Source organism: Leuciscus leuciscus, assembly GCF_965113295.1.
Source record: "Leuciscus leuciscus genome assembly, chromosome: 2".
NCBI classification, from domain to species: domain Eukaryota; kingdom Metazoa; phylum Chordata; class Actinopteri; order Cypriniformes; family Leuciscidae; genus Leuciscus; species Leuciscus leuciscus.
The window spans coordinates 48,589,510-48,603,416 of NC_138726.1; the positions used below are offsets into that span (position 1 = coordinate 48,589,510).

Genomic DNA, 13,907 nt, shown 5'->3' on the forward strand with positions numbered 1-13,907 from the left:
AACTTACAAAAGTTTGGTGTCAGTAAGAATAAAGAAATGAATACTTTTATTCAACAAGGATGTATTAATTAATTGCATTAAACTGATAAAAAAATTACAGGATTTTTTGTAATGATGTAAAAGTCATATAAATCTGTTCTTAAGAACTTTGTATTCATCAAAGAATCCTGGGGAAAAAGTCACGGTTTCCAGAAAAATATTAAGCAGCACAAATAAATAAATAAATAAATAAATAAAATAAAATAAATGCCGCTTTGGTGAGCATAAGAGACTACTTTCAAAAATCTTACCGACCCCAAACTTTTGGACAACAGTGTATGATACTGTACATGCGTAACTATTTGTATTTAAAAGTATAACTTTTGTTATTTTTAACTGTCAGTTCTTGAACATTTTTAATTGTCAGTTCTTGAACACTTTTTGCTTAATGACTTTAATCCTACTATTTGCCTGTTTTTAGGAATATTGGAAGTCATTTGGTGATCACAAAAATTGTGGATGCATGTACTGGGACGGCCAACTTTGTGAGCTCATTAGAGCATGCTCAAGCCCAGCTCACCCTGTCCTACAACCGAAGAGGAAATCTGGCCATCTACCTGATCAGCCCACAGGGCACCCGCTCCACACTGCTTGCACCCAGGTTAGCCACTGAAACATCCACTCTCATAATACTTACATGTAACATTGCTCTGTCTGTGATGTGAGCAGCTTCACACATTCTCTCTCTCTCACAGACCTCACGATTACTCCTCTGAGGGCTTCAATGACTGGGCTTTCATGACCACCCACTCCTGGGATGAAGATCCTCGTGGTGAATGGACGCTGGAGATCGAGAATGTGGCTGGAACCACCGACTATGGTAACATCTCGTCCATCTATTTTTCATTTTTTTTAAATTCCATTTATGCTCTCGAGTCATTGAGCTATGGTGCTCATACAAGAGATGAGTCAAATCCAACATATTTTATTTGGACCTCCAACATGCCCTGATGTCACTTTTCCCCCAATGTTTTCCAGTCTCTTTTCTACTATAGACTTCTCTACTAATAAAAAACATGCCAAAACTACAATAAAAATTATAGTAAAAATAAAATAAAACAAAAATTATAATAAAAAAGATAATACTATTAAAAAGATAATAAAAAAAAAACACATAATCCTTTAACATGATTAAAAAGATGCAGACATTGATGGTGGTCCAAAAAAAAAAGTCTTTTTTATGTCTCCCAGTGCTCCGCATTTCACAGAAGTGTAGGGAGTATCTTCTCTCCAAATCCGCCTGATTTGCCCAATCCTGTTGTCTTCCTCTTTTATGTCACAGTCAATTTGTCTTCCTTCACCACACCCTGCAGTAAATCTGATTAATTAAATCTAGCTAAGTAAATCAGCGGACTGAGTTTTTCCTCCCTCTCCCACTATCACACTCTCCAGCCGCCCCTGAACGCTGTAAATATAGAGCGACTTCCAGCCAAACCCCATTCTTTTGTCCTGCCCAGACACTAACATAACTGCTTTATATCTGGATTTAACGGACCATCAGTCCAGTGCATTACCTAGTCCATTTCTCTTTGTTGCTTTAAGAATTTACAGAGCTACTGACTTTATTGGACTATAGAGACAAAATGGGCCATCAATCTAATGCATGTCGAAGCAATGCGGCACCACAGTTACTGAACAATGATGACAAGAACATTTTGTGTGCTGTTGCACCGTGATGATCAGATTTGTATCTTCTGAGTAATTCATGTTAGTGGGCACAAAATGAGCAATAGGTACAGATGATAATCTACAATCAGGCATTATTTCAAAATAAAATGGTGTTTTTCTGTAGGAAGGGTTATTGAATAATTGAATACAAGTGTAGAATAGTAATGGAGTTTATTTTGCATTTGAATAATTTTGTTCTTAAGACATGGCTACTTCAGTAGATAAATAAATAATGCTTTTTAGTTGGTTTTTACCTGTGACAGTGGTCATTTATGCAGTTTATTGGTCATTGTACAAAAACCTCTGAACGCAGAATGCTGTTATTGACCAAAAACAAATTAATATTCCAGAAAGCCCTATGTTATTCATATATTATGTATTAGAATCTTAATTATAATTAAAGCTGCAAGCAGCGATGAAAAGACCCTCGCACCGGGACCACCACCACCCTGGCATGTTTTACCATTTTGCTAAAAGTCTAATCAAACATGTCAAGTTTGGGGCAAATTGGACATTGTTTTCCAGAGTTACAGCAACTTCCTGTTTCATGGCGAAACATCGAAGTTTGTCAGGCCGCCAGGGACACGCTCTTTGACAAAAACTCAAGATCTTCACAATTTAACATCACAAAGGCCTTAAGATTACACTCACCTAATTTGAAGATGATTATCGCAGCGAGATAAAAAAAAATCTCAACTCTTCAGAATGCCGCAAACGCACCGCAGGTCATGTGACAAGAACCAACCAATCAGCTTCGCCCCTTTCCGTAATAACATTGAAAGCTCACTCAACTGTAAGGATGCGGGTGCACTCAAACACTACGGGTGTTTTTCTCTTCTCCGTAAATAAATCTTGAAGCAGAGCTACAGCAAGCGTTTCTCGCCGGTGGAAATCCATTAGCCACTAAAACGTCTTTGTCATTGTGGAGAGCGCAGTGCATGGTTGCATAGCAACGACAGACGCCACGGGAAAATCCGACCGAATTTTACTATTAATAATAAAAGATAAGCTAAAGTGCATTGTAAATGTCAGTAATTTATCTTTTTATAAAAATGATTTAAAGTCTGAAATATGTGAGGTTTATCTTTTTATAAAAAAACTTTTTTGTCTAAACTTTATTTGAACTTGTACATGTTAGTATATAACATGTTGTAAGACACTTTTAAAATCTGGCTATCATTTTTAATGGTATTATTTTAATGTTTATGTAAACAAAAAGTGCATATTGATGCTAATTTTATTTGTTATTTGCTGGTTTTCGACATTGTGTAGTATTAGTACTTTTTGAACAGGATTCTGTGATAACTGTGGTCATTTTTGTCACAATAATCATTGAAATGAAATGTTCATGCCATTTCAACTCTAGTTATGATCAACTATGATCAACTAAAATCAACTAATTATGTGTTTTTTACAGTATAATATGCATAGTACAATTTTCTATAAAAAAAATAATATATCTGATTCTGATTCTGACACACGTTGTTGGGTGTGGAAGGTTACTAATGTGATTGTTTTATCTGTAAATTAAATTAATGTTTTTTCAATTACTTAATTCATTGAAATAAAATGAATTCTTTGATTTGATTTTTTTTTTTTTTGTCTTAAATTTCAAACTTTATGGTCTTAAAATGTCTTAAAAAGGTCTTAAATTTGACTTGCTGAAACCTGCAAGAACCCTGGAAGGAGTTTGTTAAAGTACGTTGCCTGAAAATGGCAAAAACTGCATAGGAATCGCAGAGGAAATAAAAAATGGCTGACTTCCTGTTGCGTTTAATTCTCCAAGAGAATTTATTTGAGGTATTGGGACATTACATGTATGTGCCGAATTTCGTACACATACGCGAAACGTAGCATGAAGGGGCACTTCTTTGAAATTATATAGGTGGCGCTATCGAGCCGTTTTGCCACACCCATTTCTGAAACCCATATCAGATGTAAATTTTCGCCAGTTCTGACGCGTTTGCAGTTTCATGAGTTTTCGAGCATGTTTAGGCCCCCAAAAATGCGATTCATTTTGGAGAAGAAGAAGAAACAGAGCAATTCCAAGAGGGTCCTTGCACCTAATAATAATAATAAACGGAGCAATTCCACGAGGTACTGATTTAGAGATATTACAGAGAGAACACAGACATGATGATTCACAAATGTCAACTCTTATCATTTTGTACGTTTCTTGTGTGCACGAGTCAGACTCTCTTTCTGTCTGTTTTAGGCACTCTGACTCAGTTCACACTGGTTCTCTATGGCACGGCTTCTAGTTTATCCGGCCCTTTGACAGCTGACTCAAGCCAGACCGCTGACATCAGCTGCAAAACCTACGACCTCAGTCAGATCTGCACAGGTAAGTGTAAATGATGGTGAAAGTGCGCCCCCTGTCAACTATTAGTGGGATTTACTAGCTTTCCTCTATAACTCCAGATAGTTTTCAGGTGCAGACTTGATTTGTCAGAATGGTATGATGATACACCTTCTGTATTACATTATGCACATTTTCATGCATGGAACACCTAGATGACCTATTGCATTTGCAAAGATGTGCAGTAAAGTACACTGCATGTAATCTTGACTATTTTATTTGCCATCCAAAACATTTAGATATTTTACACAAAATAAAAAATAAAATAAAAATTGAAACAGCCATATTTTTTTCAACAGCAACAACAATGTAGCATGCTACTGTTGAAATGTTTGTTCAATTCCTTTTGTTTCACATGCTTTTTTTTTAAGAAATATAAGGCAGTATAAAGTGTATACAGCTCAGTATGCATTAAGCTGGTTTTCCATTAGGAACACAACCTTTAATTTTGTTGAAACATCAGACTAGTTGTGTGTCGACTAGGGTTTTGTCCATTAAAGCCTGGAACACACCAAGCCGACGCCGACGAACTACACTGTAAAAAAAAATTACATCCCCAAGTCAAAAATTTCAAGTGACCGATAACATCTAAATTTTTCAATTAGTCTGACGTGTTATTTCTCATTGAGCTACAGATACACAAACCATAAACAAAGCAGGGCGTGCTTACCGTTTTGAATATCAATCCTGCTAAACACTTTCTTCAGTCCACTCCACTCGTGTTAATATTGAAATATTCGCCAAGGAACAGCCTTCTATCTGTACCGTTTTGAATTTGCTCGCTGTTTTGCTATTATTCTCGTGCACTGACTCGTTCACTAAGCTGAACAGCCAATCAAAGTTCTCTCTCTCACCGACGGCCCGACAAAAAAAGCAGACGAGGACCAATTTCTGCCGACGGTGCGGAACACACTGAGAAAACTTAGTCGGCCGACGCACAAAAACTGCCCGACGGCCGACCGTCGGCTTGGTGTGTTCCAGGCTTAAGATGTCCATAAGATTTTTTCATAAGATTCAGCAAGGATGCATTCAGTTGATCAAAAGTGACAGTAATTACAAGAGAAAAAATTGCTGTCCTTTTGAACTTTCTTGTAAAAATGCATCACGGTTTCCACAAAAATATGAAGCAGCACAACTGACTTCAACATTGATAATAAGAAATGCTTCTTGAGCAGCAAATCAGCACATTAGGATGATTTCTGAAGGATCATGTGACACTGAAGACAGGAGTAAAAATGTTGAAAATTCAGCTTTACATTACAGGAATAAACTACATTTTAAAACATATTAAAATAGAAAAACAGCTGTTTTAAACTAATAATACTTCTAATAAGAGTTTATTTTATTGTTGATCAAATGAATGCAGCCTTAGTGAGCTTATGGGACTTTTGAATGCTAGTCTATGTTTTTACAAAATGTTTCTACTAATGAATTAATAAATAATGGGTTGTAAATGTGACCCTCCCCAATAGTTTAATGCTTTAAAAATAAAGCTATAAACTTTACAGCTGTTTTTATAGGTCCCTTTGCTTGTCTTGAGTGTGTTGTGCTGGTCATGTCTTAGCTGTTAAATTGTGTGTTCATAACTCCATCCTGGATTTAGTTCACAGTGCCAGCTGCATTGGCAGCCGTGTTCAAGGCAGCTGTCCAGTTTAGCCTGTGGCCATGCCCCTCATGTGGCCACTCACTGCCAGCTCATTCTTACACACACACACACACACACACACACACACACACACACACACACACACACACACTTACTTGACCCTACCTCTTCTCTTTCAGCAGTTTTCCTCCTTCATCAGCTCTTTCCTTTTTCTCTCCTTTGCCATCTCCTCCTCTCCTGTCCTTCTCTAAATGATGCAACCCTAAAAGGGCCTTATGAATACTGAAAAGATAGTCTGTACTGTGATGGCCAGAGGAGTATGTCATTGATTTCTCTCCAAAAAATCTGATTCTTAAAGCCTGTTTATACTTAGTGTAATGCAGTTTAGACTTTTATTCAACCTGGCTTATTCTGGCCAAGCACTGCCCACTTAAAACTGAAGTGTGACCGAACGCGTAGACTCTACTCCGTAGAGTAACCAGTGGCAGTTGTTTGCGTGTCATATAAGAACGGGTTTATCCAGCTTTGACAAAACACATTCTGTATAAAGCACTCTTGACAGTAGTGTTAATTTCATCAGCTATTTATTAATGTCAGTCCTGTGTCAAATGTCCTTTTTAGGTTTTATCATATTATGTCGTCTCACAACTATTTCTCTCAAAATTAAAATCGCAATGATTGTTGTCAATTGAGATTTATTTGTATTTTTTATATATATATTTTTTTTATATACATATTTTTACTTTACATTATTCATCAAGTTGATTTTCTGTGAAATCAACAATACAGTTTAGACTATTTTATGCCTGTACTGAAGCGTTTATAAATGATTAAAGTTTACTTTTCTTCCTCCTCATGCAGAGTGCAACCCCGGGTTCTACTTGTACCAGAAGGGCTGTGTGAGAGACTGTCCAGCCGGATTCACCCCTGGCACCCGTTCCACCTTCCTCCCCAACAATGAGGTGTTGTCCGTCCTCCACCCCACCTGCCTGCCCTGCCACCCCGTCTGTCTCACCTGCAGCGCCCCCGGGTCTCAGGACTGCCTCTCCTGCCCACCTCACAGCCACCTGGACGACGTCACCGGCTCCTGTCTGCATCAGAACCAGATCCTGCGCGAGTCTCCGGACGGCGGACTGTTTCAGATGCAAGGTGACGGCTCGTCCCCGAAAAACCACGCCGAGCTCGCCTCTCGCCTGCCTGTTACCGTGGCGGTGCTCAGCTGTGCCTTCATCGTGGCTACGTTTGTGGGTGTGTTCGGCTTGCTGCAGATGTACACGCGCAACCAGAACAAACTGCAATCTGCCGAAGTGGGGCCGGGATCCGGATTACTGGTCGGGTTCGGCTTGAACCGCACTGCAGTTGCCTACAAAGGCATCCCAAACGTTTGGCGGGAGGACGAGGGCAACACCGAGTCTGAGAATGAGGAATTCGAGATCCACAACGAGAGGACTGCCTTCATCAAAACACAAAGTGCTCTTTAACTCTGTTCCTCCCCTCTCTAGCCTCTACTGCACTGTTGTCTCTCTCTCTTTTTAATGTGTTTTCATTCTGGGGTTCGTCTGAACATATCACACTTTTGGGGCATTTTGGTTTGTTTTTCCCACCTGTCTTAGTTATATTGAGCCATGATTCACCTGGGCGTTGACCTCTCTGTGCCTCAACATGGAAAGCTTCCAAACGCAAGCGACGGGGACGAGTCGAAACTACAATAAACATGACTATTGTTTGATCTCTTCCTCCTGCCTGGTGAGATTTTAAAGAAAAAATAAGATTTAAATATTTGCATACGAGAAAAACAAAGCTTATCTTTGCGTGAGTGAGTGAGTGGGTGAGTGAGTGAAACTACATTTATATGAAGTCAGTCAGTGCTGCAGTGGGTCGGATCCACTGGCTTTGCGCAGGGAGCCTTTTAGAAGAACATATCACTATTTCTACATGGTCAGAGATGGAGAGGAGAGCAGCATGTTGTCTTACACATATTTATAGAGCTTACTACTCCCCCTAGAGCATCTGCATTGCTGAATTCATGATTTTTTTTTTTTTATGTAGGCTGTTTAATGGAATACTTCTCCAAAAGATAAAACCTCTGTTATTATTTGCTTACCCTCATGTCATGCAAACCTGCATGACTTTTTGTCAAAAGTCTAAATGCTTTGTATCCGTATCACCAAAATATATTGGGGACTAGGGCTTTTCAGTCTCTAAAATAACATTACAATTGTTTATTGAAGTAAAGTCAAAAAGTGTTCTAGTATATTTATATAAATTAAATTTGGGTGATTGGGGCCATTCACATATGTGTGTGTGTGTACCATAAAGGTTTTTTTTATTTATTTTTTATCACTGCACTATATTCTCAAATGTCATTCACTTAAAATATGGCTCATCAAAATCATTACGTCAAAACTTTAGATTTGTTGTTTATATTTTATATTATCATATTTGAATTAAACATGAGCAGGATTGGCATTTGAAACAATGCACGGATGTGCAGGAGAATATTATCAGCAAAAACCATTATCACCAAAAATTTCCTCTTGTAAAATTAATATGACATTAAAAGACTCGATATATATATAGTGCACAAGTTTTATGGACCATGTTTCCGGTGCTTTTGTTGTCTTTTTTTGATGCTCGACAGCCTCTATCCTCGTTTATTTTGTGCAAAATCTGCTCTGGTGATTCTACAAAATGACTTTTGTATTTTATTTTAGCAAGATCTCATGCAGGTTTGAAAAGACATGAGTAAGTGAATATGGTAAATATTTAGATTTTTGTGTGAGATATGACTGTATTTAGGGAAGAAACTCTGATGTCGGCCATCCTCTCCAAGCCAATTTAATTCTGTCCTCCAGTCAAGGGTTTGAAACACTAGAAAAGTCTTTTGCTAAAGGCGCATCCTGAAAGGACCTGGCTTCCATTTTGTCATGTTATAGTGATTATATATAGAGATGTTAGAGGTTTTGTTCTGCACAGTATGGGTGTCTTTTTGAAATAAATCAGAGAAAGGGCTCTAATGACTACCAGATATCAGTTAGGATTGGTTTGTTTTATATGCTGAACAACAGTCACTTCATCAGGTCATTTTCTTTGCTTACTACTGTTTATTATTAGTCATTTGCTTGGCCTTGTCAGCTCATCTGCAACTTTCCAGGAATATAGTAGTTGTTTTTCAGGTTTTGTTTTTTCTGAATCACATATTCATGATCTTACATATGGTGGTCATATGCAGTATCTTTACGAAATGACAATGTTATCTATCAAATCTGTGCAATACAGACCCCAACAGGGTTATGCGATGTTATGCTGATGGAGTTGGAGTCCGGCTTTCTTTTATCATATATCATATCAGTGATTTGCGATAACTGGTGAGCATGATCAGCCTCTCCAAACCATTGTTGTCACACAACAAATAGATAAGGACACAGCTGTGGCCAGTCCACAAACAACTTGCACCATCCTCAGCCTTGCCTTCGTTTAGTTGAGTAGGGTAACCGATTTTTTATTTTTGTTTTGTTTTACACTATCGATGCATCAGCATGGCTTATAATGAAATGTCTTGTTTATCTACACACTCATAGTGCAAGGTCTGAAAACCAACCGAACATTTAAATTTCGAGGCCGTTGAATAACGTGAGATTTTACAATAATGTTGACCCCGCTGAGCTCTTTTCTGCCCCTGCGGTAATGATTTGGTGTTTTGGAAAGCCTTAAAGTGTGCAAAGGCATGACCAAAGACCACCGGATGAAAATCTGCTTGCCTTAGAGTGATGATAACTTTTTTTGAGGTTAGTTGCAGTTTTAAATTGGGTCACTGGTTTGACCATACACATTTAGGACATGCTTAGAATAGGCTGTTGAATGACAAATTTAAGCAGGTTGGGTTTTGGACAAAATGCTGGTGTTGTGACAACAGTTCTTGTGTAAACCACGCGCAATATGCTTTCACCCTGAAGATTGTGTTGTGTTAAGAGCGCGCGTGTGTGTGTGTGTTCAGACTTAACGAGAATTTTCTAGACTCACAGGGGTTTTTTCACCTTTTTTTGAAGAGTCAACTGTTGCATGTAGATCCCCAAGTAGAAAACGCCAATCATTTATATGACTACCTGAGACGGGACAACGATATAAAAAATAAGGCCTATTTTTGTACTATATATGGTGCATTGTCATTTACATGTAATTTAAAGATTATTTTGCTCTTTTTATTTAATTGATGTCAATATGCGAATTAAAGATTATACAAAAAAAAATAAAGATCTATGCAAACTTCATAATTTTCCTTTGTGAGCTCTTTATTGCATTTTCTGTAGGTCAGACAATCTCGTAGTCCACAGCTTTAGTAGTTTGTGTCTGAACAAAGGTCTTATAATAATTGTAGGTGGCTAAATTGAAATGCTCTTGTCAAAGGTACATTTGACATTTTAAAGGTTTCCAGAACTGCTTTGCTAAGACAGGTCTAGCATCCTGTTGAGGTTGAAGTGAGGCTTGCAATGTCTTCAAAGGGAGGATTTTTGTTAAGAAAAAAAAAGTGTTAAACAGAGAAGTGTAAAACAATTTACTGGTCAGCGCCTTGGCAATTATTCGAAACGTGATTGGGAAATCCAGTGAAAATGTAGACAGAACGAAACATTTCAGGCATTGCCAGTTTTGCAACAAAAGTGGACTTCGAGACGACTTCCCTCAGTTTGTACAATGTTACATCAGTGGTGCAAAATGTGTGTAATCCTCAGCAAAACATGCTCACTGAAAAAAACTATGATTCATCATCTTTTTTTGACCATAATATTGAATCATGACAGTGGTATGACTGCTAGATCTTTTATATGTTGCTATCTGATGTGAGCATTTCTTATTAAATTAACTTGTAAAAGCTACTAAATTATATACATATATATATGGAGTCAGATAAGTTTAATTGGAACTAAATTACTTTGCCACGCGGAAAAGACAGTAACACTTTGTGTGTGACCTTCACCCGTTCTATCGGATACCGCCATTGGATCGATTTAGACGGGCTTACAATTCCAACATGTACTGTTACGTTCTGAAGCAGAACATGATGCCCTCCCTTCAGAAACTGTGCCGAACGGCATGATAACGACCCCAAACACACCGCCAAGATGACAACTGCCTTGCTGAGGAAGCTGAAGGTGATGGAGCGGCCAAGTATGTCTCCAGACCTGAACCCCATTGAGCACCTGTGGTGATCCTCAAGCGGAAGGTGGAGAAGCTCCATGTGTCTAACATCCGGCAGCTCTGTGATGTCATTATGGAGGAGTGGAAGAGGATCCCAGCAACAACCTGTGCAGATCTGGAGAACTCCATGCCTAGGAGGATTAAAGCAGTGCTAGATAACAATGGTGCTCACACAAAATATTGATACTTTGGACACCGTTTTGACATGTTCACTTAGGGTGTACTCACTTGTTGTGCCAGCTATTTTGACAATAATGGCTGTATGTTGAGTTATTTTCAGAGGACAGTAAATATAAACTGCTATACAAGCAGCACATTGACTACTCTAAAATATATACAAGTTTCATTTCTATAGTATTGTCCCTTGAGAAGATATACTAAAATGTTTGCTGAAATGTGAGGGGTGTACTCACTTTTGTGAGATACTGTATGTGTATGTATGTATATATATGGACTATGTATATGTATATAGGCTAAGGCTATATATATATATATATATATATATATATATATATATATATATATATATATATATATATATATATATATATATATATATACACACCCCCTAAATTTCATCCTCTTATGTCTTGAGCTTCTTAATTTTAATGTTCATGTTTATTTGTATCAATAGTTACAATACTTATGTATGAATATCATTGATATTTGATATTTTTCAATGCATGTTCATGTATAAATTCCTAGCAGACATGTTAGTATCTGTGTAACTGAGGGGTTGTCGTGCATTAGAGGTTTAATCCTGTTGAATCCAGCGAGTCTGCGTCTTGCTGCCGGACTGTCTTCCTGGTTTCAGTACAGTTTCAGTCAGCCTCCTCTGTCAACACAAGAGCTCGTCTGTCGCCCTGCTCATTTCACCATCTCTAGTATTTTTCGTTTCGACGCCCTCTTTTCTTCTCATCGCTTTATTATAATGGCTATATACGTGTTCCGGTCGCTCTGACAGGACGTTTTGCTGCGCCAGACACATCCGAGGTGAGAATTCACACAATTTCAGGTCTCGACAATGAATTATTCGGAGCTCTAGTGTTACATTATCGATTTTTTTAAAAGAATATATATGTTTGTCCGATTTAAGAGCATCATTATAAGATGATAATGTTTTTGTATTCATGTTTCATTGACCGACATAATAGAAGAGACGCTTCTGTGACGTCACGGCGACATCCCCTTTAGACAATAAACAATTTATTTTTCAGCTCTGTTAATGTAAAATATTTTTTTTAATAGAGTTCTTTCTTTAGCTAGTTTACCTTTAAACATTCTTCTAACTATAAGTAACTTGCACTACATGTCCAACTCTCATTATTCAGAGTAGGCTGTCTCAAAGTATAAATAGATTTGTGTTTGTAGAACAAGTTGACGTACGTTACTTGCAAAGTTACTTAATAGTCAGTGGTCAAACTGGTAACGTTAGTTGACGTAAGTTAGTTGTAAAGTAAGTTACATAAGTAGAATGTCTAAAGTGGACTATCGAAATAAAGTGTTACCTTTACTTGTTATAATTTTTTATTTATTTTTTTAATCTTTGAACATCTGAGTTACATATTTTTTAAACGTAATGTCTTCCATCTTATTATAGTTAACCAAATGTGACTAATGTCTAATTAGTAAACACCATATAGCTACACAAACAAAAATGGACTATGGGAAAAGAATTATTTAATATAGAAGTTAATATGTTGAGTTACTATTGGTTTGAAAATAGTAGGATAAAGTGCACTAGGTCTTTATATAAAGTTGTTTAAGTTCTTTTTTTTTTTATTGAAGTTTACTTCCCATACCCTTTTGTACAACTAGCCTAAGCAGCTTGTATGTGGCTTTGTTGAGTTTTAATAAAGCGTAGTGGTAAATAACTACAGAGATGCAAATCAGGTTTTTTGATTTGGTTTTCGATGTATTTTTCTTTCTGTAAGTAGACTGTATGCATTGTAAATCATTAACTTTTTCAGCATTGTTCCTTATGACTGAGCTGTTCATTATAAAATAACCTTTCACATCTGAAATGCCGTTTCTATACGGGAAGTGGTCAGTATAAACAACATCACTTTTTTTGTCCTGAATTGCCACTGAGGAAATGAAAGCATTTGAAAACTCCTAAAAAAAATTTTGCAATAAAGTTTGCGACAGGCAGGCACTCAAAATGCTTTAATTAGCCTATGTCATGAAATGCACATTTAGATGTTTTGAAAGTCTAAAATAGTCTTCCTCCTTCCGTAGATCTCGATTTGTGGTGTTCTCATTGACCTGACCTGTTTTACCAGCATACTGCTGCAGACAGATAGGTAATTTGACTCTTTGTTATTGTTTTTGACAACATTTTCACACACATTTGGAGCATCAGAAAGCAGCATGACATCCCAACGATGGTAACGATGCGCATGTTTCCCAGACAGTTGTAGTGAGCTGCAGGTATGGGCTTTGCGGAGGACTTGTGGTGCCCTCAGGGTCACGCCGCCCTAATGAAACTACAAGACTCTGAGCTGCGTTTGATGGAGGTTATGAAGAAATGGATCACGCAGAGGGCCAAGAGCGATCGCGATTTCTCCGTACAATTGCATCAGATGTCAGCCATTGTTGAGAAACTGGAGGGTTCCCAGCCTGGAGGAGGTATCGACTACATCAGCCAGTTCAATAAGGTTGGAAGCCTTAGCAAGTATCCCAAGTTCCCATGATTGATTTCAATGTATATTGGAGATTTAAGATGATATATTATCCACACTAAAATGGTCTTAAGTACTGCATTGAGTCTGAATCCTTACTTTTCACATGATGTTAAAGGGATAGTTCTCCCAAAAATGAAAATTAGCCCATGGTTTACGCACCCTGAAGCCATCCTTGGTGTATATGACATTCTTCTTTCAGACGAATACAATCAGAGTTATATAAAAAAATGTCCTGGCTCTTCCAAGCTTCATAATGGGAGTGAATGGGTATCAAGTCCATCAAAGTGCATCCATCCATGATAAAAGTGCTCCACACTGCTTTGGCGGGTTAATAAAGGCCTTCTGAAGTGAAGCG

The 13,907-nt window shown here is 37.7% G+C and overlaps 2 protein-coding genes across 4 annotated transcripts in view; both read left to right on the forward strand.

The window, feature by feature from the left end:
- furina (furin (paired basic amino acid cleaving enzyme) a) overlaps window positions 1–9,946 on the forward strand; it is a 94,360-nt gene extending 84,414 nt beyond the window's left edge. For both annotated transcript variants that reach the window (XM_082157540.1, XM_082157541.1), the window contains exons 13-16: window positions 461–640; window positions 735–859; window positions 3,923–4,051; window positions 6,534–9,946. In XM_082157540.1, coding sequence (XP_082013666.1) covers window positions 461–640; window positions 735–859; window positions 3,923–4,051; window positions 6,534–7,153 — 1,054 coding nt within the window. In that variant the 3' untranslated portion in view covers window positions 7,154–9,946. The remainder of the gene's footprint in view (window positions 1–460; window positions 641–734; window positions 860–3,922; window positions 4,052–6,533) is intronic.
- A 1,690-nt stretch (window positions 9,947–11,636) lies between these two features.
- The window catches only part of fes (FES proto-oncogene, tyrosine kinase), a 21,301-nt gene continuing 19,030 nt past the window's right edge, over window positions 11,637–13,907 (forward strand). Inside the window, exons 1-3 of one of the 2 annotated variants that reach the window (XM_082157479.1) lie at window positions 11,637–11,861; window positions 13,107–13,171; window positions 13,279–13,525. In XM_082157479.1, the coding sequence (XP_082013605.1) occupies window positions 13,301–13,525 (225 nt within the window). In that variant the 5' untranslated portion in view covers window positions 11,637–11,861; window positions 13,107–13,171; window positions 13,279–13,300. The remainder of the gene's footprint in view (window positions 11,862–13,106; window positions 13,172–13,278; window positions 13,526–13,907) is intronic. The other variant, XM_082157480.1, reaches the window with a different exon arrangement.